The 25,454-nt window shown below is 39.4% G+C and overlaps 1 protein-coding gene across 1 annotated transcript in view; it reads left to right on the top strand.

The window, feature by feature from the left end:
• NOX1 (NADPH oxidase 1) overlaps positions 1-25,330 on the top strand; it is a 31,981-nt gene extending 6,651 nt beyond the window's left edge. The window contains 13 exon segments of the mRNA XM_029240690.1: positions 2,744-2,801; positions 2,804-2,838; positions 5,698-5,807; positions 6,050-6,126; positions 6,462-6,616; positions 6,720-6,901; positions 6,988-7,120; positions 17,888-17,982; positions 18,707-18,940; positions 19,156-19,318; positions 19,743-19,889; positions 20,085-20,209; positions 24,894-25,330. Coding sequence (XP_029096523.1) covers positions 2,744-2,801; positions 2,804-2,838; positions 5,698-5,807; positions 6,050-6,126; positions 6,462-6,616; positions 6,720-6,901; positions 6,988-7,120; positions 17,888-17,982; positions 18,707-18,940; positions 19,156-19,318; positions 19,743-19,889; positions 20,085-20,209; positions 24,894-25,020 — 1,641 coding nt within the window. The 3' untranslated portion in view covers positions 25,021-25,330.
• Positions 25,331-25,454: the final 124 nt, after the last annotated feature.

Here is a 25,454-nt window from a genome sequence, read left to right as displayed (position 1 = left end):
TTTTTGTCTTCTCTTTTTCTCTTCCATTTCACTTCTAACTAGTGCCATGGAGCATTCATTTCTCTCCATTCTTCTTATATTGCTCACATCAAGAAATAATAAAATTGAATGTTTGAGATATAAGTGATCTTAGAGATTATGGTCCAGTGCTGTCCACTAGAAATATAATGTAACGTCACATATGTAATTTAAAAATTGTCTAATACCTAGACAATTGAAAAAGGTAAGAAATAGGTGAAATTAATTTCCAGTAATATATCTTGTTTAACCCAATATATCAAAAGTTATCCTTTCAACCTGTAATCAATATGAAAATATTAATGAGATAATTTATATTCTTTTATTTTTACTAAGTCTTTGAAATCCGATGTGTATTTAATACTTACAGCACATCTCAATTAAAACTAGGCATATTTCATGTGCTTAGTAGCCGCATGTGCTTAGTGGCTACAGCTTTGTGTAGTGCAGAACCAAACCAACTCTTTGACTTTATAAGGGAAAATAAGACCTAGACGTCACACAGTGAATTGATTGCAGAGCCATCACTCAAAGCTAGCTCCCCAGGGTTCAAGCCAGAATGCCTTTACCACACCACATATGCACAATCCCCTTCTAATGCACTCTCTAACTGAACTCTAGTTTCAGTTCTGCTATTAATTGAGTGACCTTGATCAAATTATTTGTTCCTCTCTAGCCTTCAGGTCACCTGTGTGTGGGGGGGGATTGATGAAAACTAGATTAGATATAAGTGTGTTTCTAAGTCTAAAATCCTCTGCATTTTTTATCCCTCTCTTAGGTTTTGCTTGGAGAGTTCATCACCCCGGTGGTGATGATGATGTAACTAGCTTTGATTTTTCACCTTGCACCAATCCCACTGGCAGGCTCAGACTTCTTGTTATCTCTGACATACACTCCTTTGAACTATTATTTTAATGAAAAATAAATTACCCCCAAAATATTTTTACTCTTCCTGCCAGGTCTTCTACTCTTTCTTTTCCATTCATAGTGGAGGAAATTATAGTCAAGGTGGGGAATGGAATTCCTTACTCTCAGATGTCACTGTATTTCATCATTCATCTTACCTACAATTGATGATGGGCTGTCACAGAGGTCTTTGCCTCTGTGTCCCTCTCAGATTCTGAAATATTTCTGCTCCCTCTAAATAAGCTTCTCTCCTTTGTCTTCTGAACTCTTGAAGTATCTGTGGCTTTCACCTCTCTTTTTCCATTAAGGTCAAATGATCTCTGGAAGACACACAACTCTGGAAAGGGTGTGTGGGCAAAGAATGCAGGAAGAAATTGATTGGTAAAGCCAGTCTGGTGATGACACAGGCAGAATTTATTGAGCTTCTACTATGCACCAAGCACTGTATTAATCACTTCACATGTAAGCCTCACAGCATTGCTGTGGGGTAGATATAGTTATTGTCCGCATTTTATAGGTGAAGAAATTGAGGTTCAGAAAAGTTAAATCACAGATCTAAGATTACAGAGCTAGAAAGTGGTGGAGCTAGAATCTGAGCCCAAGGAGTTTGACTCCAATATCACACTTCCAATCACTATGTTATGATGCCAGAGGTGTGTGAGTGGTCCAGATCTAGGGAATCTGAATAGGCCGTGTTCTAGGCTAAAGGCCCTCTACCTGTGGGGCTGAGATGGTTCTGGACCATCCTGGGGCCATGGATATATATCAGAGGCATCCCAGTGCCCTAGAGTCCTGATCAATTACAGACTAGCACCTTCAAGCTTGGGCTAAAGCCCACCTGGTTGTTCTCCAAGGAAAGGGACGGTAGGTTCCAAATTTCCCTCTTTGCCAATGTAGAGACAGATCTTGGGACAGACCAAAGAAGTCTTAAGAGCTCAAATGAGTCCAAAGCAATGATAGGTTAATTTGAAAAAAGAATCACAATCCAGAAACAGGAAAGTGCATGTCAGGAAAGTGTATTAAAGAGGCAGGCCCATCTGGAATGGTTTAGTCCCTTCAGATGGGTATTGTCACAGATGTTAAATTTATTTTCTATTTCTTTAGAAATCCATTTATTCACGTATTGCCTTCTTATAGGTGCAATAGTTGGAACGCTCCAATCCAGAAGTTGGCAAATGTTTTCTGTAAAGAGCTAGGTAGTACATATTTTAGGCTTTGCAGTCCATATGTTCTCTGTCACAACTACTCAACACTTCCATTGAATCACAAAAGCAGTTATAAACAATACAGAAATAAGTAGGTGTGGCTAAGTTCCAATACCACTGTATTTATAGATACTGAAATTTCATATAATTTTCACGTCATGAAATATATTCTTCTTTTGATTTTTTCCAACCATTTAAAAATGTGAAAACAACAAAATATAAAAACCATTCTTAGCTTGTAGGCTGTACAAAACGGGTGGTGAGATAGATTTGGTCTATGAGCCTTGATGTGCTGACCCTGGTCATTAGCATCTAATGCATGTCTTGAAGTCCTAACTGACTCAGAGTAAGTTGACTCATTTAAAATGAAAACAGATATGGGAATTCCCTGGCAGTCCAGTGGTTAGGACTCTGCACTTCCACTGCAGGGGACAGGGGTTCTATCCCTGGTCGGGGAACTAAGATCCCACATGTTGTGTGGCACACCCACCACTCCCAAAATGAAAACAGATAAACACAAAATAGCCAAATGGTAACACTATTTTCTACCCCTTATCTACTCTTTCCTGTACCCAAATTTCACTTTATCCCTTGCTTAATTTTTCTTCCTCTAGGCTGCTTGGTTGGGGCTGAATGTTTTCCTGTTTGTGCATGCCTTCCTGTCATTTGAGAAGGTAACAAGTACTACTACACAAGACAAATCCTGGGGGTGAGTATCACAGTTGTGATGTGGGGAATCTCTGTTTTTTCTTATCTCTGACGCTGGCTTCTTTGAGACCCAATGCCCTCATTTCGCCTAGAGTTAGAGTTGCCAGAAAAAAAATACAGGATGCCCAGGTAAATTTGAATTCCAGAAAAGTAACAAATATTTTTTGGGGGGGGTATAAGTTATTCTACATATTGCATGAGACAGGGGCATATTAGAAAATTATTCATTTTTTAAAAATCTGAAGTTCAAATTTAGCTAGGCATCTGTATTTTTGTTCATTAAATCTGACAGACCTATCCAGGGCACACTCCCCAGACTCAATAATGAAAATACACAGTAAAGAAATATTGAGCAATTTTCAAACTGGTTTCCACAGAAATTCAGGTATCCCTACAGGGTGTGAGGGGAAGGCTAACTGGGCAGTGTCTCTACTTCAACCAAAGCAGCCTTCATCTGTCTTATGGATTCCTGCTTATGATTTTAAGAAAGAGTTTGGTTGAAAACAAATAAATGAACAAGTTGAAAACCACCACTGTGGACTGATCTCACAGAAAAATACCTCTCAAACAAGAGGGATACTTGGGGTGGGGGGTTTTGTGAAGTGGGTGGTGTTGCCAAATTCAAGGCCTGTATAAAAGGTGGGGTCAGGTCAGAGTAACAGGTTGGAGAAGGCTGGGGAAGGAGCAGATCAAGGACAGAAGAGGAAGGGTGGGGGTGGGTATGGCACGTTGGTGTATGGAGGTTCCTTAAAAACTAAAAATAGAGCTACCATACGACCCAGCAATCCCACTACTGGGCATATACCCTGAGAAAACCATAATTCAAAAAGACTCATGTACCACAATGTTCATTGCAGCTCTATTTACAGTAGCCAGGACATGGAAGCAACCTAGGTGTCCATCGACAGATGAATGGATAAAGAAGATGTGGCACATATACAATGGAATATTACTCAGCCATAAAAAAGAATGAAATAATGCCATTTGCAGCAACGTGGATGGACCTACAGATTATCATACTAAGTGAAGTAAGTCAGAAAAAGAAAGACAAATACCATATGCTAACACATATATATGGAATCTAAAAAGAATGGTTCTGAAGAACCTAGGGGCAGGACAAGAATAAAGACGCAGCTGTAGAGAATTGACTTGAGGACATGGGGAGGGGGAAGGGTAAGCTGGGACAAAGTGAGAGAGTGGCATGGACATATATACACTACCAAACGTAAAATAGATAGCTAGTGGGAAGCAGCCCCATAGCACAGGGAGATCAGCTGGGTGCTTTGTGGCCACCTAGAGGGGTGGGATAGGGAGGGTGGGAGGGAGACGCAAGAGGGAGGGGATATGGGGATATATGTATACATATAGCTGATTCACTTTGTTATAAAGCAGAAACTAACACAATATTGTAAAGCAATTATACTCTAATAAAGATGTGTTAAAAAAAAAAAGAATTCATCCCATACAGATAGCCTCCACAGAATATGTAGCTGTGAAATTGTAGTCCTATGTTCTTCAATTCACTTGTCAATTTTAGCTTTAAGGAACCTCTGTGACTCAAATAAGCAAGCAGTGGGAACCAATGTGGAAATGCAGGATATTTGAGATGAGCAGAGAAAATTTACTCAGAAATAGAACAGGCCGTCTCTACCAAAAACAGTTGGAGTGTGACTCAACAGAGGGAGAAAACACAGGTCATGTGGAAGAGTCAGAAATGGAAAACAGTAGGGCAGCTCATGTTCATTGCACTGCCTGGCATTGTAAGCCATTATGGATGGTAGGCAGATCTTGACCTGGCTTATTAAACCAATGTCACGTTGTCCCGGGTTTAGGTTGTATGGAAAAATAGTTTTTGTGCCGAAAAGATAATTAGAAAAAGGCCGAGAAATTGTTAACTCTATCTCATATTCTTTTAGCAAGTCATTGACAGGCGTACATGTAAGGCTGACCAGTCAGCTGAAGTGAACAAAAATTTCCTGGCTGCTGCCACCACCTTCACTGCTGCTGTGAAATTGTCACGCTCCATTGTCTGCAATCCCAAGGAGCTGACTCAGAGACCAGTTGTACAGCTGAGGAGAGAAGTCGGAGTTAGCTACCACAGACAGAGTTGAATATATTCTGTCTAGCCTATACTAATCAAGCCTATTTCTGGGCTCAATACTTCTTTGAAGCACTGATTCCTTGTCTCCTTTTCTAGCAGCTTCTACTGTTGGATCAGATTGATCTTGATGTATGCTGCCTGGCCACCCAAGGAAATCAGTTTGAAATTTTGTTCTTAGAAGTTCTCCCTTCTCAAATCTCTACCTAAGTTTAAAATTTTTGCTCTGAGGGGTTCATTCGTTTTGCCCGTTTTATTCAATTATTAAAGAGATCTTAAATATAAATGGTTAATTTTTTATTGTTTTTATTACATGATTATTACATGCATATAATTGCAACATTAGAAAATATAGAAAAGAGGAAAAATAGTTACCATCTGTAATTATAACTCAAAATATCTAAGCTTTATTTAAAGTGCAAATAAAATATATATGATCTTCAAGATTGTTTTACAAGTGACAAACTAAAATCATAATTGAGTGTATTAAGCTAAAAACCTTGTAAAGTATTATATTCACATAATTTAGTTGTTAACATTAAATCTTGTTCTCTTTCATATTGATAAATATATAGTCAAACATGTCCAAACCACTGTCATGAGGATTTCTCAATTCAATGTTAAGTTCAGCAAATTTTCTGTCATTTGTAAACAGAGATTTTGGACTGATTGTCCAGGTCTCAGGCAAGTGGACTGGGCCCATGCTCACCTGCAAGATGAGGAGATGAAGCAGCTATTGGTTTCTTCTCTCCTCTGTTCTAGTTGGCATTGGCCTGGGCCCAAGCCTCTGCTTGCAGCTTGCATTTTAACAGCATGCTGATCCTGCTTCCCGTGTGTCAAAATTTGCTGTCCTTCCTGAGAGGCACCTGCTCACTGAGTCCCAGCCAACCGTAGGTCAACTTTCACATTAAAGACAAGAGACTCTTGACATCTCAGTAGGACAGCTCAACACCAAGCCCCTAGGAATGGAAGCCAGAGGTCTCCTTTGGTAACCAAGGGGGTGAGCAAGAGTGGGTGTGTATTGGCACACTCTATGTAAGACATGTTGGTTATGGGTTAGCGAATTTCATAAAGCTGCCTGGATACACCCTATCTTGATCATTTTACATTTGTTGTTTTGTAGGCGCACCCTGGGAAAGCAACTGGATCACAACCTCACCTTCCACAAGCTGGTGGCATATATAATCTGCCTACTGGGTAACTGGGGCAAACGATGAAACTGCAGACTCCTGGACATTCACAATCTAGTTTCATTCATCCACGCATATAAACATTCAAAATATATTTATTGAACACGTGGCATTATTTGCCAGGCACTATTCTAAACCTGCTTTCATGGAATTTACATTCTATTCCTTTGGGGACAGAGTGAGTATAAAAAAGATCTTGATTCTCTCTGTAATCATTATTGGGCACCTTCTGTGGACTCACCATTCTGCTTGGCACTATATATAGGATCCTCCTCTTCTAGTGGGGCATGCCTGCCATGATGTTTCTGAGACAACTCTCACATTCCTTTCCATCTTTTCATTTAGCTATTCACATCACCACACACCTGTTTAACTTTGAACGATATAGCAGAAGCCGACAGGCCACAGATGGATCCCTTGCTTCCATTCTCTCCAACCTATCTCATCAGGAGAAAGATTCTTGGCTAAATCCCATCCAGTCCTCAAACACGGTGAGTTGACTCAAGGGCAAAGCATCTGGAATCTGGTCATGAGCAGGAAAGGCATGGTGTCCCTGGTAGACATTGTGTCAGGCTGAAATTTCTACTTTCATAGACAATGGAGTATGTGACATTCACCCACATTGCTGGTGTCACTGGAGTGATCATCACAATAGCTCTAGTTCTCATGGTGACTTTAGCTATGGAATTTATCCACAAGAGTTATTCTGAGGTCTTCTGGTATACACACCATATTTTTATCATGTACTTCATTGGCTTAGGGATTCATGGCCTTGGGTAAGGTCCTCAAACTCCCATTTTCATGCCCCAGTTCCTGACCTTGTGTAATTCTTTGCCACATATTGTATTTTTGTCTGTCTCAGTGGACTTGTCCGGGATCAAACAGAAAAGAACATGGATGAGAATCATCCTCACAAGTGTGCAGAGTTTTCTGAGAAGTGGAACGATCCTGACTCCCACTGCAAGCCTCCCCAATTTGAAGGGCTCCCTGCTGAGGTAAGACCAGGACAAGGATAGTAGATTCTTGTTAGGAGCTGTTATTGTTATTATTGTTATTATTACTCTTCTTATGATAACCATTATTAGCTCAGCCTGGTGCTGGCTCCTATGGAGGACATATGCTATACGTTATTCATCTTCTGACTGAAGGCTTGTACCCTTTGACCAGCATCTCCCCATTTCCCCCACTTTCCAGCCCCTTACTACTTTCTGTTTCTGAGTTCAACTTTTTTTCTTTTTTTTAAAATTGAAGTATAATTGACTTACAATATTATATTAGTTTCAAGTGTACAACAGAGTGATTTGGTATTTTTATACATTACAACATGATCACCATAATACGTTACCATCCGTCACCATACAAAGTTATTAAAATATTATTGACTATATTCCCCATTCTGTACATTACACCCCTTTGACTTATTTTATAACTGAAAGTTTGTACCTTTTAATCTCTCTCACCTATTTCACTCATTGCCCCCCTCCATCTCCCCTCTGACACCACCAGTCTCTTCTCTGTATCTACGAGTCTCTTTCTGTTTTGTTATGTTTATTCATTTGTTTTGTTTTTAGATTCCACGTGTAAGTGAAATCATAAGGTATTTGTCTTTCTCTGACTTATTGCACTTTGCATAATACCCTCAGGATCTGTCCATGTTGTTACAGATGGCAAGATTCATTCTATTTTATGGCTGAGTAATATTCTATTATGTATATACATATATATAATATTCCATTTTTTATATATATATATATGTCACATTTTCTTTATCCATTCATCTATCAATGGATACTTGGTTGCTTCCATATCTTGGTTATTGTAAATAATGATGCAATGGACATAGGGATGCATATATCTTTTCAAATTAGTGTTTTTGTTTACTTTGGAAAAATACAGTTGACCCTTGAACAACTCAGGGGTTAGGAGTGACAATCCTGGAAAGACAAAAATCTGTGTATAACTTTACAGCTGGCCTTTGTATCCACGTTTTGGCATCAGCAGACTCAATGAGCCACAGATCTTGTAGTACTATAGTATGTATTTATTGAAAAAAATCTGAATATAAATGGACATGTGCAGTTCAAACTCATGTTGTTCAAGGGTCAGCTGTACCCAGAAGTGGAATTGCTAGCTCCTATGATAGTTCTATTTTTAATTTTTTGAGGAACTGCCATACTGTTTTACATAATGGCTGCACCAATTTACACTCCCTCCAACAGTACACAAGGATTCCCCTTTCTCCACATTCTCACCAACACTTAATTGTTGTCTTTTTTATAATAGCCATTCTGAAAAGTGTAAGGTGATATCTCATTTTGGTTTTGATTTGCATTTCTCTGATGATTTAGTGATATTGTGCATCATTTCATGTGTCTGTTGGCCATCTGTATGTCTTTTTTTGAAAAATGTCTATTCAGGTCCTCTGCCCATTTTTTAATTGAGTTGTTTGTTTGATGTTGAGTTATATGAGTTCTTTGTATATTTTGGATATTAACCCTTTATTGGATATATCATTTGCAAATATCTTTTCCCATTCAGTAGGCTGTCTTTTCGTTTTGTTGATAGTTCCCTTCACTGTGCAAAAGCTTCTTATTTGATATAGTCCTATTAGTTTATTTTTGCTTTTGTTTCCCTTGCCTGAGGAGACATATCAAAAAAATATTGCTAAGACTGATGTCAAAGAGCATACTGCCTGTTTTCTACTAGGAATTTTACGGTCTCAGGTCTTACATTGAAGTCTTTAATTCATTTCGAGTTTATTTTTATTTATAGTGTAAGAGAATAGTCCAATTTGATTCTTTTCCCTGTAGCTGTCTGGTTTTCCCAACACCATTTATTAGAAAGGCTATCTTTTCCCCATTGTATGATCTTGCCTCCTCTGTCATAGATTAATTGACCATCTAAGTTTGGGTTTATTTCTGGGCTCTCTATTCTGCTCCATTCACCTATGTGTCTGTTTTCATGCCAGTATCATACTTTTTTGATTACTGTAGCTTTATAGTGTAGTTTGAAACCTGGGAGCTCTAGCTTTGTTCTTGTTTCTCAAGACTGTTTTGGTTGTCCAGGGTCTTTTGTGTTTCCATACATATTTTAGAATTACTTGTTCTAGTTCTGCAAAAAATGCCATTAGTATTTTGGTGTAGGGATTGCATTGAATCTGTAGATTGCCTTGGATAGTATGGTCTTTTTAGCAATAATAATTCTTCCAATCCATAAGCACGGTATATCTTCCCATGTATTGTGTCCTCTTGAATTTCTTTCATCAATGTCTTATAGTTTTCTGAGTATAGGTTTTTATACCTCTTTGTTTAGATTTATTCCTAGGTGTTTTATTCTTTTTGATTCCATTGTAAATGGGATTGTTTCTTCATTTCTCTCTCTGATAGTTCATTTTTAGTGTATGGAAACACAACAGATTTCTGTATATTAATTTCATACCCTGAAACTTTACTCAATTAATTTATTAGTTCTAATTTTTTTTTGGTGGTGTCTTTAGAGTTTTCTCTATATATTATTATGTCATCTACAAACAGTGACAGCTTTACTTCTTTCTTTCCAATTTGGATACCTTTTATTTATTTCTCTTGTCTGCTGTGGCTAACAATTCCAATACTATGTTGAATAAAAGTGACGAGAGTGGGCATCCTCATCTTGTTCCCAATCTTAGAGAAAATACTTTAAGGCTTTCACCAGTGAGTATGATGCTGGCTGTAGATTTGTCATATATGGCATTTATTTTGTTGAGGCATGTTCCTTCTATACACATTTTGTTAAGAGTTTTTATCATAAATGGATGTTGAATTTTATCAAAAGCTCTTTTGCATCTATTGAGATAATCATACAATTTTTATTCTTCAGTTTGTTAATGTGGTGTATCACATTGATTGATTTGCGGGTATTGAACCATTCTTGCATCCCTAGGATGAGTCCCACTTAACCATGGTGTATGATCCTTTTAATGTGTTGTTGGATTCTGTTTGCTAGTATTTTGTTGAAGATTTTTGCATCTATGTTTATCAGTGATATTGGCTTGTAACTTTCTTTTTTTGTGGTGCCTGGTTTTGGTATTAGGGTGATGCTGGCCTTACAGAATGCATTCAGAATTGTTCCTTCTTCTGTGATTTTTTGGAATAATTTGAGAAGGTAGGTGCTAACTCTTCTTCAGGTGTTTAGTAGAATTCACCTATGAAGCCATCTGGTCCTAGACTTTTGTTTGTTTGGAGGTTTTTTTTTTTTACTACTGATTCAATTTCATTACTGGTAATCAGTCTGTTCATATTTTCTATTTCTTCCTGATTCAGTCCTGGGAGATTGTATGTTTCTAGGAATTTATCCATTTCTTCTAGATTGTCCATTTTATTAGCATATAATAATTTTTTGTAGTAATCTCTTATGATCTTTTATATTTCTATGGTATCAGTTGTAACTTTTCTTCTTTCATTTCTGATTTCATTTACTTAGGCCCACTCTTTTTTTCTTGATGAGTGTGGTTAAAGGTTTATCAGTTTTGTTTATCTGTTCAAAGAACCAGCTCTCAGTTTCATTGATTTTTCTTCAGTCTCTATTTCATTTGTTTCCACTCTGATCTTTACTGGTGCTAGGCTCTTTTAGCTTTTGCATGACTGTAAAACTCTTTATCTCTTCTTCAAATCTGAATGATAGCCTTGTCAGGTAGAGTATTCTTGGTTGTAGGTTTTTTCTTTTCATCACTTTGAATATATAGTGCCACTTCCTTCTGGCCTGCAAAGTTTTTGCTGAAAAGTTAGCTGCTAGTCTTATGGAAGTTCCCTTGTACATAATTAGTTCCTTTTCTCTTGCTGCTTTTAAGATTCTCTCTTTATCTTTAATTTTTCCATGTTAATTATAATGTGTCTTGGTGTGGATGTCTTTGAGTTCATCTTGTTTGGGACTCTCTGTGCCTCCTGGACCTGGATGTCTGCTTCCTTCCCCAGGTTAGGGAAGTTTTCAGCTATTATTTCTTCAGATAAGTTCTCTGCCCCTTTCTCTCTCTCTACTTCTCTGAGACCCCTATATTGCAAATGTTAGCATGCTTGAAGTGGTCCCAGAAGTCTCTTAAGCTTTCCTCTTTTTTTTATTCTTATAGGCTTTTTAATATACATACATATTCAGACATATGTATCTAGTTTTTTGTTGTTTTTATAATGGAACAATTCTGTAGTACTTGTTTGATTCCTGATTTTCAAGAAAACCATATATCTTGAGCATCTTTTCAGGTCAATATAGACTTATATCATTTTTTTTCTCCTCATTTAAAAATTTTTTTTTTCTGTTTAGCTTCAGTGATTTCCATTACTCTGTCTTCCAGTGTGCTGATCTGTTCCTCTGTATCATCTAATCTACTGTTGATTCCTTCTGGTGTATTTTTTATTTCAGTTATTTTATTTTATTTCTTTGGTTCTACTTTATATTTTCTAACTCTTTGCTAAAACTTCTCAGTGTTCATTTTTTATTTTCCTGAGTGTGTTGAGCATCTTTGTGATCATTACCTTGAACTCTTTATCAGGTAGATTACTTATCTCCACTTTGCCTAGTTCTTCTGGGGTTTTGTCTTGTTCATTTGTCTGGAAGATATTCCTTTGTCTCCCCATTTTGCTTAATTGTCTGTTTATTTCTATGTATTAGATAGGTCAGTTACATTTCCCGATCTTGGAGAAGTGGCCTTATGTAGGAGACATCCTATGGGGCCCAGTAGCACACTCCCCTCTGATCACCAGAGCTATATGCTGTATGGGTGCCGCCTTTGTGAGCTGCATGGGCTCTTCTGTTGTGATGAGGCTGACTACTATGGGCATACTGGTAAGCATGACTGGCCTCTGGCCACATTGGCTGCCAGGCCCTGCCTCTTGTAGTGGCTGCCAACCTGCTGGGTGACTGGGTCCCTATGTGGCTGCCTTCATAGTCTGGGGGTCCTAGGGCTGGTGCCAGCTTGCTGTTGGGTGGGACCATGTCCCAGTGTGACTGTCTTTGCAGCTGGGGGAGCTCCAATGCCAGCCCACTGGTGGGTGGGTAACCTCCCAGCACCAATAGGCTAGAGGGAGGACTCCAAAATGGCACTTGCCAACACCAGTGTTCTAGTGGTAGAACGAGCTCCCCCAAATGGTTGCCACCAGTATCTATATCCCAGAGGTTGGGCTCCAATGACCTCCTGCCTCTCCAGGAGGCTCTCCAAGATCAGCAGGTGGTCTGACCCGGGCTTCTTTCAAACGACTGTTTCTGCCCTGGGTCCTTTAAGAGTGGAGACTCTATTTCTCACAGCCCTCTGGGCCTCCCAAAAGTAAGCCCCAGTGGCCTTCAAAGTCAAAATTTCAGGGGCTTGTGCAAAACCCCAGGCTGGGGAGCCCAATGTGGGCCTCAGACCCCTCCCTCCTTCAGGAGAACCTCTGCAATTGTAATCATCCTCCCGTTTGTGGGTCACCCACCTGGGGGCATGGGTCTTGATTATAACACAACTCCACCCCTCCTAGCCATCTCGTTTTGGTTATTTCTTTATATTTTTAGCTGTGGAAAATCTTTTCTGCTGGTCTTTAGGTCATTCTCATAGATAGTTGCTCTGTAAATATTTGTAATGTTTGTTTGCATGTGGGAGGAGGCAAGCTCAGGGTTTCACTACTCCACCATCTTGGCCACAGCCCGCTGCCTTGTGATTTCATAAAATACCAACAAGAAGCCTCTGAAGGAAGGTCTGCTCCTCAACTCCTGGATGGGGAACCTGAGGCTTGGGGAGCCCTATTTTGCCATATGTCATTGACAGAGGCCACACGGGAAGCCCCCTCAATTTATTTTTTAAACCATTCTTGAAGTTGACTTTCTTTGGTATTGTAAGAACATGCCTGGAAATTATTGTTAGATAGTGGATGATCAATAAACTGGATTCCAGGGAACTTAAGGTGTGCCTCAAGGTAAGTACCATGGATATTATGCTTTACCTTTACTTGTTCATAAAATATGTTAGATTGAGGAAGAAATGGAAGGGAAAGGTTGACTTGTGGTGTCTTAAAGTGCTCTGAGGATGATTAAAGCCTTTAAATCATATGCAGAATTAAGAGCAATAGCTCTGTCCTCATGTAGAAAGAGAAAAATGTTTTTTGAAAATCCCCTGTGACTTCCTTGGTGGTGCAATGGTTAAGAATCCGCCTGCCAATGCAGGGGACATGGGTTCAAGCCTTGGTCCGGGAAGATCCCACGTGCCGCAGAGCAATTAAGCCCATGCACCACAACTACTGAGCCCACGTGCCACAACTACTGATGCCCACGTGCCTAGAGCCTGTGTTCTGCAACAAGAGAAGCCACCACAATGAAAAGCCCGCGCACCACAACTAAGAGTAGCCCCAACTTGCTGCAACTAGAGAAAGCCCACGCACAGCAATGAAGACCCAACACAGCCAAAAATTAATTTTTAAAAAAAGAAAGAAAGAAAGAAAATCCCCTAAAGTTGACATTTCAAATCAGTTGGGAAAAAAGATACATTATTCAATACTTTTCTTTACAATAATAGGATAGACATCTAGGAAAAAAAGCTGTCTCTTTATTCCACACTTTACAGTAAAATATGGTCAAGGATGCATGGATCAAGGATTTAAATGTTGAAAAAAATGAAAGAAATCATAAAAGCACCCTAAGACCACATGGGATTTTTTTTTCTAATACTGGAGTTTTAGTAAAAATATTCTAAATAATGTTTTTAAAAAGCTCGAAGCCAGAAAAGGAAGGAAAATACATATTTTTATTCAAATTTATTTATTCTCTCCCTGTCTCTCTCCATCCATCCATCCATATATATTTTTTTTTATGGCAAAAAAATCCATCATAAATAAAGACAGGTAACAAATTACTGAGTAGGAAAAGTATTTACAGTTCACAGACCATGAATTAATTTCCTAATATACAAATATAGAAATCAATAAGAAAAAGCCTAGCAACCTGATTAAAAAAAAAGATGTAGAAGATATGAACAGAGTGATCACAGTAGTAAACCTAACAGATTAGCAAAGATCAAAGAGTTTGCTCATGTGCTGTGTTGGTAATGCTCTCAAGCATTGCTGATGAGCATCTAAAATATGCTTGCAAATGTGTTAAATTACATGTATTAGGTTATTCATTGTAACATTGCTTGGTAGAAAAAAAGATTGGAAATAAGTGCTCATCAATAGGGGACTAGTTAAATTACGGGACTTTCCTACAATGGCATACTCTGTAACCATTGAAAATAAAAAGGTAGCTTTCTAGATATGAATATGGACCAGTCTCTAAGATGTTAAATGAAAAAAAGTCAGGGCAGTATGTATGCTCTGCTACCATTTGTACTTAATGTAATATTATCATTTAAATGCATATTCTCCAAAAGGATTCACAAAATAATAATATTGACTGCCTTGGGGAGCTGAGGGGAGCAGTGGAAGGGAGATTTACTTTTTATTGTATATCCTTTTGTACTTTTGAATTTTGTGACATGTACGTGTATTACCTATTTTAAAAATAATTTTAAAAGGACATACCTGATACATGTTAATAGCACATTTCATTTCAAAAGTCAGTGGAACTTGTAGGCTATGACCAGACACCTTTTATATTATTTGACCAGTAAGAGGTCCTTAAAGACAAGAAGTTATAACGCTTGACGAGTCCCTTACTAGCTAAGGCAGTTAATCCCCTGTCTTACCTTGCACATCAGCTTCTATCCCTTTCCCATCTATTACCTGAGATAAAGGTATAGTTGGCCTATTTGGAGGTATACTGAGAACTCAGGGGTTGCTTTGAATAGTCATGTAATACCACAAGGGAGAGAATACCAGTTTTGCCATCTGTTTGAATGTATTGGTTTGTTTCTTCCATAAACACACACAAAAATACTCTCTCCACATTCTCCCCATTTAAAAATTATAAAAATAATACATGCTGGGGCTTCCCTGGTGGCGCAGTGGTTGAGAGTCCGCCTGCCGATGCAGGGGACACGGGTTTGTGCCCCGGTCCGGGAGGATCCCACGTGCCGTGGAGCGGCTGGGCCCGTGAGCCATGGCTGCTGAGCCTGTGCGTCCGGATCCTGTGCTCTGCAACGGGAGAGGCCACGGCAGTGAGAGGCCCGCATACCGCAAAAAATAAATAAATAAATAAATAATAATAATAAATAAAAAATAAAAATAATACATGCTTATTGTAGAAAGTTTGGAAAACACAGAAAAATATTTAGAAGAAAATTAAAATTTCACAGAATTTTATCACCTAGAAGTAATAACTTTTTTCCTTTAGTCTATATCATGGATCTTTTCCTATATTGTCAAGTATTCTACTGAAACTTTTTTTTTTTTGCTGCACCACACAGCGTGAGAGAACTTCAATCCTGACCAGTGATTGAACCCATGCCCCCTGCATTGGGAGTGTGGAGTCCTAACCACTGGACCACCATGGAAGTCCCTGAAGAATTTGTTTTAAAAATGCCATATGTTATACCATTTTTGTCATTTTTTCCTACATGATCATTTTTAATGACCTTGAGGGTATTATGCTAAATGAAATAAGTCAGACAGAAAAAGACAAATACTGTATGATCTCACTTATATATGGACTCTAAAAAAAAAATAGCTCATAGATACAGAGAACAGATTGGCGGTTACCAGAAGCAGGGGTTGGGGCATAGGCGAAATGGGTGAAGGTAGTGAAAAGGTACAAACTGCCAGTTATAAAATGTCCTGAGGATCTAATGTACAGCATGGTGACTATAATTAATAATACTCTACTGCATATTTGAAAGGTGCCAAGAAAGTAGATCTTAAAATTTCTCACCACAAGAAAAAAAATTTTTTGTAACCATGCATGGTGAGAAAGGTTAACTAGAATTATTGTGGTGATCATTTTGCAATATATACAAATATTGAATCATTATGTTGTGCACATGAAACTAATATGTTATATGTCAATTATATCTCAATACAAAAAAATAAATAAAAATTAAGAAAAGACAGTTTGGTATTAGCCAAAAAAGGTCTGTATGATATGCCACTTTTTTCTTTTTAAATAAATTTATTTATTTATTCATGGCTGCATTGGGTCTTTGTTGCTGCACGCGGGCTTTCTCTAGTGGCGGCGAGCAGCAGCTACTTTTCGTTGCGGTGCGCGGGCTTCTCACTGCTGTGGCTTCTCTCGCTGCAGAGCACGGGCTCTAGGCACGTGGGCTTCAGTAGTTGTGGCACAAGGGGTCAGTAGTTGTGGCTCGCGGGCTCTAGAGCGCAGGCTAAGTAGTTGTGGCTCACGGGCTTAATTGTTCCACGGCATGTGGGATCGTCCCAGACCAGGGCTCGAACCCGTGTCCCCTGCATTGGTAGGTGGATTCTTAGCCACTGTGCCACCAGAGGAGTCCGATATGCCATTTTTGTCATTTTTTCTTAGTAAATAAGTGGTCATGACTATACTCATATACTTTGTGCACACTTTAATTATTATTTTATGCTCCATTTCCTAGAAGTAAAATTCCTGTGTCAAAGAGAAGGAATGCTTTCAAGGCTGTTGAGATGTTTTGCCAAATTGCTCTCTGGGAAGATGCTACTTATTTGTACTTCCCCCAGGTGCACATGTGAATGTGTCTATTTCCCTGCATCCCACTTAATGGTGGGAATTATTGTTTGAAACTGCTTTCCAATTTGAGACGCTAAAATACTATTTTGTTTTAATATTCATTTTCTCTGATTACTTTCAAAGCTAACATTTTTTTCCCACATTGGTGATTAGCCACTTTTCTTTTAAAATTTACTTTTGGCCACACCCCACAGCATGTGGAACTTCCCCGACCAGGGATCAAACCCATGCCCCCTGCACTGGAAGCATGGAGTCCAAACCACTGGACCACCAGGGAAGTCCTAGCCACTTCTTAAATATATTTTTTTCATGTCTTCTGAATTCAGCTGGGGATTTTTTCCAAATAAGAAGTAGCATCAAATTGTATTATACCCACTCTCCGATTTACTGTCCCCGTCTCTGCCCCTTTCCTCCCCAGAGATACCCAAGAAAGTATCTTGCCTGAAACAGCATAAGAAACCTCATTCCACACAGTTCCAATGTATTGTGATTGAGCAGTTGGGCAAAAAAGAACATGACTTAGCACTGCTAGGAAATACATTTTTAGTAGCTCCTGTGCATATAGAAGCAAACTGCTGCCTTTGAGAAGATCTCAGGGATAGAGAGACTGCTTTTTTAAAAAAGTAGACAAGATAAAAAATGTTTTACTATGTTAGATGTTTTGAGCACCTGAAAAAAGAGGTGATGGATAAATACCAAGTTTTATGTATTACTGTTACCAGTAGTGTCAGCCACACACTTTCCCTTTTTGTTTTGTTTTGTTTTTCGTCATCTGCTGCTATTTCACATCTACCTTCTCTGTTGGTTTTTCACATTGGACAAGTTGTCCTGGAAGATGGTCTTAGATTCTTAAAATTAAACTTTAAATATTATTTAAGAATATATATAATTACCGTGTATTTTATTTCTGTGCTTTTCTCTTGCTTCCTGGTGAGACCTGTAAAATTTCAGGAAATGATCTGCTTTATGAGTAACAGATTAGCAAACAAAACCGTTGTGGATTACTCCTTTCCATTTCCTTCTTCAAACTTTGGCGAAATTAGCAGCTTAGTAATGATACACGTCAGAGAACTCAGTAAATATTTATTGAATGAAGGAATGAACTGCTACACAAACAAATCCTAGAGAAGAGATTAATGTGTAACCTCACTTTTTATTGTCTCTGTGTGCAGTCTTGGAAGTGGATCCTTACACCAGTCATTATTTACATCTTTGAAAGGATCCTCTGATTTTATCGCTCCCAGCAGAAGGTTGTGATTACCAAGGTAAAGAATATGCACTTTCTTCTTGCTCTGCTAAGAGTTGTGTTCTTCCTGATTATAGAAATAAATTGCCACATTGTCACCTTGACAGGAATAAAAAAGAATTTGAGGGCAATATATTTGAGTTCCTCCAGAGCTGGACAGAGCTGGAAAGAGAGGTTTGGCAGAAATCATCAGCTTGGGTCTATGTCAGAAGCTGCAAATAGGCATTCTGCGCCATATCTAGCCCACAGACATATTTTGTTTGGCACACGCCCTGATTGTTTAGAAAGTCAAATTGGTTGCTAACATTTAGAAATCTGGATGGAGGCTTTCACATTGAAGAAGTGGCATTTCTTGTTGCTTTTCCAACCTACCCAGTTACAGCACAGGGAATTACATTCAATATCTTGCAATAACCTATAATGGAATATAATCTGAAAATAATAACTGAATCACTATGCTGTACACCTGAAACTAACACAGTATTGTAAATCAACCATCCTTCAGTTTTTTAAAGTGGCATTTCTGGTTTCTCTTGAAGAATCAGGCAACCTGACAATGCTGAGTCTTGGCTCCGTAGTATGACCATTGTCTGGACTTGGTAACTGCTGCCCCCTTTAGAAAAGACTTGTGTTCGCAATTTACGGCCATCACCAGCTCTCCAGCTTTACTTATTTACCTTATCTGCCTGCTCCTGTCGCCATTTGAATTTGCCTCCTTTGGCCTCTGTGCTTTATTCATAGGATGGGTCATGTACCCATCCAAAGTTTTGGAATTGCAGATGCACAAAAATGGCTTCAGCATGGAAGTGGGACAGTATATTTTTGTTAATTGCCCCTCAATCTCTTACCTGGAGTGGCATCCCTTTACCCTGACCTCTGCTCCAGAAGAAGACTTATTTTCCATTCATATCTGAGCAGTGGGGGACTGGACAGAAAATCTCATAAGGGCTTTTGAACAACAGAATTCACCAGTTCCCAGGTAGGTCCTTAAGAGCAGCAGAGACCCAGACCAGAAAGCAGACAAGCAGAAAAGAGAAAGCAATTCCGCATTGAAACTTAAGTCTGGTACAATGGAGTATGATTAAAATAAACAGGTAGCAATCAGCTGTGGAACAGCTCTGCCTCTGGGAGGATTTTTGAGGTTGTGGGTGGAGGTGAGACTTCACTTCCCCTTTGTTTTTTGCCTTCTGCCAGGACCAAGGTGGATGGTCCCTTTGGCACTGTCAGTGAGGATGTCTTCCAGTATGAAGTGGCTGTGTTGGTCGGAGCAGGAATTGGGGTCACCCCCTTTGCTTCCATCTTGAAATCCATCTGGTACAAATTCTGGAATGCAAATCACAACCTCAAAACACAAACGGTATGCGCCCGAATACCACTTTTCATCTGGTCTGGGCCTGATAGGTCCATTGCTTTCATGGGCTAAGCTCTTTACAACTGGTAAGAGAGTAACCCCTCCCTGGAGTTATGAGAGTGAGTGATCACTTCTCCCTGCCAAGGCATCTGCTTCTACAGACTTACCATAAGAACTGGGTCTTCATTTTCAATTGGAGTTTAAAATCACTTTGAACTAAAGCTGACGTTGGAGTTCTCTTTGCATAAGGGAAGTTGTTAGGACTCTGGACATTAATGCCACCTGAGGTCTGCTGTACTGTAGAGGTGATTTTTTCAGGTCACTCTTAGACTGGATCAACAAATATAGTGTATACGTACATAATCATGTCACCATAGTGCACATTGTAAAGGGCACTTAATAAGGCTATATTCTCTTTTGCTGATTCCAGATCTATTTCTACTGGATCTACAGGGAGACAGGTGCGTTTGCTTGGTTCAGTGACCTATTGGTTTCCCTGGAACAGGAGATGGAGGAATTAGGCAAAGTGGGTTTCCTAAACTACCGTCTCTTCCTCACCAGATGGGACGGCAACTTTGTGAGTTCAAACAACAGTCTAATTCCCAAGATGCAAGATGAATGTCAGACGAAACATAATATATGCTGATTAGAAATAATCATTTCTTATGATTTCCTACCTGTTCTCACCTTCACACCCAAGTTTAAAAGTGGCTGAAGGAAGAGGCAGCTATCAGGACCTGCTTTTTCTAACTTCCTATTTCTCTGACTCCAGGCTGGTCATGCAGCATTAAGCTTTGACAAGGCCACTGATATCCTGACAGGTCTGAAACAGAAAACCTCCTTTGGGAGACCTATGTGGGACAATGAGTTTTCTACAATAGCTACCACCCACCCCAAGTAAGTGTATTCTCCTCTAGTTACAGAATTGATTTTGCAGAACTGATTCATTTTGCAGATTTAGGTTTAAGACAAGTATTACAGCATGTTGAACACTCTTGGGAAAGATCTCTGGGGCCAAAACTATTTGCACCAATCTTAGATTCTTGCTTAAAAGTGAGGAAATTTCCTGTGGCGTTTCAGCGAAATAAGGGTCTTGATCTTGTAATTGACGAGAAGACATTTGTTGTCCCCACATGCATTCAAACAGTGAGGCAAAGAGACTCAGTTCTGGTTGTCTTACCAAACAAAATAGAGAACGGGAACAATTCAAATGCACTGTTTTGGGCCAAAGCAATTCTGAGGAAAAAGAACAAAGCTGGAGGCATAACCCTCCCAGACTTTAGATAATACTACAAAGCTGCGGTAATCAAAACAGCTTGGTACTGGGACAAAAGCAGATATATAGATCAGTGGAACAGAATAGAGAGCCCAGAAATAAACCCACACACTTACAGCCAATTAATCTTCAATAAAGTAGGCAAGAATATACAGTGGAGATAAGACAGTCTTTTCAGCAAGTGGTGTTGGGAAAGCTGGACAGCCTCATGTAAATCAATAAAATTAGAACACTCCCTTACACTATACACAAAAATAAACTCAAAATGGCTTAAAGACTTAAATATAAGACATGACACCATAAAACTAGAAGGGAACCTAGGCAAAACATTCTCAGACATAAACTGTAGTAATATTTTCTTAGATCAGTCTCCCAAGGCAAAAGAAATAAAAGCAAAAATAAACAAATGGGACCAAATCAAACTTAAAAGCTTTTGCACAGTAAAGGAAACCATAAACAAAATGAAAAGACAACCTACAGACTGGGAGAAAATATTTTCAAGCAATGCAGCTGACAAGGGCTTACTTTTCAAAATATACAGACAGCTCATACCACTCAATATCAAAAAAGAAAAACACAACCCTATCAAAAAATGGGCAGAAGACCTAAACAGACATTTCTCCAGAGAAGACATACAGATGGCCACCAGGCACATGAAAAGATGCTCAACATCGCTAATTGTTAGAGAAATGCATATCAAGACTACAATGTGAAGTTTCACCTCACACCAGTCAGAATGGCCATCATCAAAAAGTCTACAAGTAGTACATGCTGGAGAGGGTGTGGAGTAAAGGGAACCCTCCTACAGTGTTGGTGGGAATGTAAATTGGTGCAGCCACTATGGAAAACAGTATGGAGGTTTCTTTAAAAAACTAAAAATAGGGCTTCCCTGGTGGCGCAGTGGTTGAGAGTCCGCCTGCTGATGCAGGGGACACGGGTTCGTGCCCCGGTCCGGGAAGATCCCACATGCCGCGGAGTGGCTGGGCCCCTGAGCCACGGCTGCTGAGCCTGCGCTTCCGGAGCCTGTGCTCCGCAACGGGAGAGGCCACAACAGTGAGAGGCCTGCGTACCACAAAAAAAAAAAAAAAAACCCTAAAAATAGAGTTACCATATGATCCAGCAATCCCACTCCTGGGCACATATCCAGAGGAAACTCTAATTCGAAAAGATACATGCACCCCAATGTTCATAGCAGCATTATTTACATGGAAGCAACCTAAATGTCCATTGACAGATGAATAGATAAAGAGGATGTGATACACACACACACACACACACACACACACACACACAATGGAATACTACTCAGGGACTTCCCTGGTGGTCCAGTGGTTAAGAATCCACCTTCCAATGCAGGGGACGTGGGTTCAATCCCTGGTTGGGAAACTGGGATCCCACATGCCGTGGGGCAACTAAGCCCGTGTGCTGCAACTACTGAGCACACGGGCCACAACTAGAGAGAAGCCTGAGTACGGCAATGAGGAGCCCCCACGTGCCGCAGTGGAGGATCCCGCAAGCCGCAACGAAGATCCTGCATGCCGCAACCAAGACCTGACACAGCCAAAAAATAAATAATAAAATAAGTAAAAAATAATAAATTTCTTTCAAAAAAAAGGAATATTACTCAGATAATGCCATTTGCAGCAACATGGATGGACCTAGAGATTATCATACCAAGTGAAGTAAGTCAGACAAAGACAACTATTATATAATATCACTTATATGTGGAATCTAAAAAAATGGTACAAATGAACTTATTTACAAAACAGAAACGGAGTCACAGACATAGAAAACAAACTTATGGTTACCAAAGGGGAAAGGGGAGGGGGAGGGATAAATTGGGAGTATTGAATTAACAGATACACACCACTGTATATAAAACAGATAACAAGGATTGTACCATATACCACAGGGAAGTAATAACCTATAATGGAAAAGAATCTGAAGCTGTACACCTGAAACTAACACAATATTGTAAAAGTCAACTACAATTAAATTTTAAAAAATGCATTGTTTTGGGCCTTAATGACCTCTACTTAAAGTAACAAGGGTTTGGAGTGTATTAACTAGTTAACTGATGACCTGACCTCAGTTTTCTGAGGGGTTCTGAGACATGCTAGAGCATGAAAATCAGCCATAAAATCAGCCATTCCAATGGGAAGATTAAGCTGATCGTATTAGATAAATCCTTGGAACAAGTTGGCAGGTGAAGATCAGTTCAATTCCACAAACATTATTGGTTACCTTCTATAGGGTACAGCACACACTATTCTAAAAGATTTGGAGGTTGAAAGAAAAATAGGATATGGTTCTTGCCTTCAAGGAGCACACAATGCATATAATCGACTCAAGCAGAATGATGCACTCCATGAAGCAGGTACATGGACACGGAGGAAAAGTCTATGCCCATATGGGGTGATCAGGAAAGGCTTCAGGAAGGCAGTGGAGAGAACACTTAGTGACTCAGATTCAGATGATCCTGGGTCCTACTGCTAGTTCTGACACTTTCTAGTTCTGGGACCTTGAGCTACAAAGCCCTCTGATCTTCAGATTCCTCATATGTAAAATGGGGGTTTATATTAGTAAGCGCCTGCTCTACTCACTTGCAGGATTGTCGTGAATAATAAGCAAGACAATATATTAAAAATGTTCTGTAAACTGTAAAACAGCATATAAACAAAAGAGATTATGTTAATTATTGTGTCGGGTTGATGATAGTTGAAGTTGTATTAAGGAATGCATACATTATGTGGGAAGGGAGAAAGATGAGCCAGGGAAGAAGTAGGAGAATGTGTAGAAGCAGTATCACAGAAGCCAAGGGAGGAAATATTAGAGGAGTATTGTCAACAGGGTTGGAGGAGTGGCAGGGTCCAGGAAATACTTATTTAGTTTAAGGATGATCTAAGCATATTTATAGACAGATCAGGAGACAGTAGATAGGAATAAAATAAACATACAAAAGGGGAGACAGGGCTAGGATGGCCATAATAAAAGGGCAATAACAAGAGTTGGCGAGGAAATGGGGAAACTGTAGGCAGGTTCCTCCCACGTTGCTTATGGGAATGTGAAACAGTGCAGCACTTTAGGAAAACTCTGGCATTTCCTCAAAATGTTAAACATAGAATCACCACATGACCCAGCAATTTCACTCCTAAGTACATACCCAAGAGAAATGAAAACATATGTCCACACAAAAACTTGTATGTGAATGTATGTAAAATAGCCAAAAAGTGGTAACAACCCAAGTGTCCACCAACAGATGAATGGATAAACAAAATGTGGTATATTCACACAAAGGAATATTATTCAGCTGTAAAAAGGAATGAAGTATATTACATGCTACAACATGAAGGAACCTTGAAAACAGTATGCTAAGTGCAAGAAACCAGACACAAAAGGCCACATATTGTATGATTCCATTTATATGAAATGTTCAGAATAGGCAAATCTAGAGACAGAAAGTATACTTGATTGTCTAGGGCAGGGAGTGGGGGCGGTTGGGAGGAAATGGGGAGTGACTGCTAATGTGTATGGGCTTTCTTTTTGGGAAGATGGAAATGTTCTCGGATTAGATAGTGGTGATGGTTGCACAACTTTGCGGTTATACTAAAAAGCACTACCTGCACACTCTAAAAGGGTGAATGTTAAGTCATGTGAATTATGTCTCAAGTAAAAAAGAGAGGAGAGGAAGGTATGAGGGAAGGAAGGACAGGGTGAGACCCAGAGCCTAGTTAGAAAGATTATCCTTGGCAATAAGAACCAACACCTCTTCAGTGTGAGAAAACACTGGATGGATTTAGTGGCAGCTAACATATGCACTTGCTATATGCCAGGCATTTTTCTAATTGCTTTACATATGTTATTTTTGTTTAAACCTTCAAACAACCCTGTGAGGTGGATACTATCCCATTTTACAGGGGGGAATATTGAAACACAGAGAGGTTAAGAAACTTGCCTAAAGTCACACAGCTGGGACAAATGTCAGAACAGGGATTGGAACCTAGACAGCCTGGCTTCAGAGTCTAGTACTTCATTAGTGCACTGCACTCCATCTCCTGAGTGTCTGTGCTCAATAGAGTAGGCAAGGCTGAGTGCTGAGAGGGTTAAGAGTTGGGAGCATATTTGGGGCTTGCAAGTGGAAAAGGTGAGAAGACGAACATGAAGAACATGAAAAAGTCAATAACTGAATTTTTATGTAAGGTTGTTGGGAGTAGTAGAGGCCTAGCAGAGGCAGAAACTATTCCCTCAAACATTGTCAGCAGCCTTTGCTGCATTCTAACTCTGGCTACCATTCTATTCTTGCAGGTCGGCGGTGGGAGTCTTCCTATGTGGTCCTCAGACTTTGGCAAAGAGCCTGTGCAAATGCTGTCATCAGTACTCCAGCCTGGATCCTAGGAAGGTTCAATTCTACTTCAACAATGAAAATTTCTGAATTATAAGAATAAGGATGGTAATCTGCATTTAGCCTCTGTATCTTCAACAATTTACTTGGCCTGGTCAGGTTTGGGCAACCACTTAAGGACAATAACATGTTTCTTTCAAGCCTTGACTCTCTGGTATTCTTTTTTGATTGGACTCAACTTCGTCATCACTGAGCTTCATGGACCTAAGAACTTCAGAAGTCACAATAATTGCAAAGCCCATGGATCCTTTCTCGGGAAAACAACTGTAAATCCTTCTGGAATGCCATGATTGAAGCAAGGCTTGATAGGAGACGTGGTTGACAGTTACACAATTTAACTCCAGGTGATTTTGTTGATTCCAAGTATTACTGTCTCCTGGACTCTGGGTCACATTCTCCTCTCCCTCCCACCCACAAAGAAGATTTCTAAGTAGGGTGATTTTTTAAATAAAAATTTATTAAAG

Source organism: Monodon monoceros, unplaced genomic scaffold (assembly GCF_005190385.1).
Source record: "Monodon monoceros isolate NGI ecotype Baffin Bay Population unplaced genomic scaffold, NGI_Narwhal_1 Super_Scaffold_22, whole genome shotgun sequence".
NCBI lineage: Eukaryota > Metazoa > Chordata > Mammalia > Artiodactyla > Monodontidae > Monodon > Monodon monoceros.
This window is presented reverse-complemented; position numbering and strand designations above follow the sequence as displayed.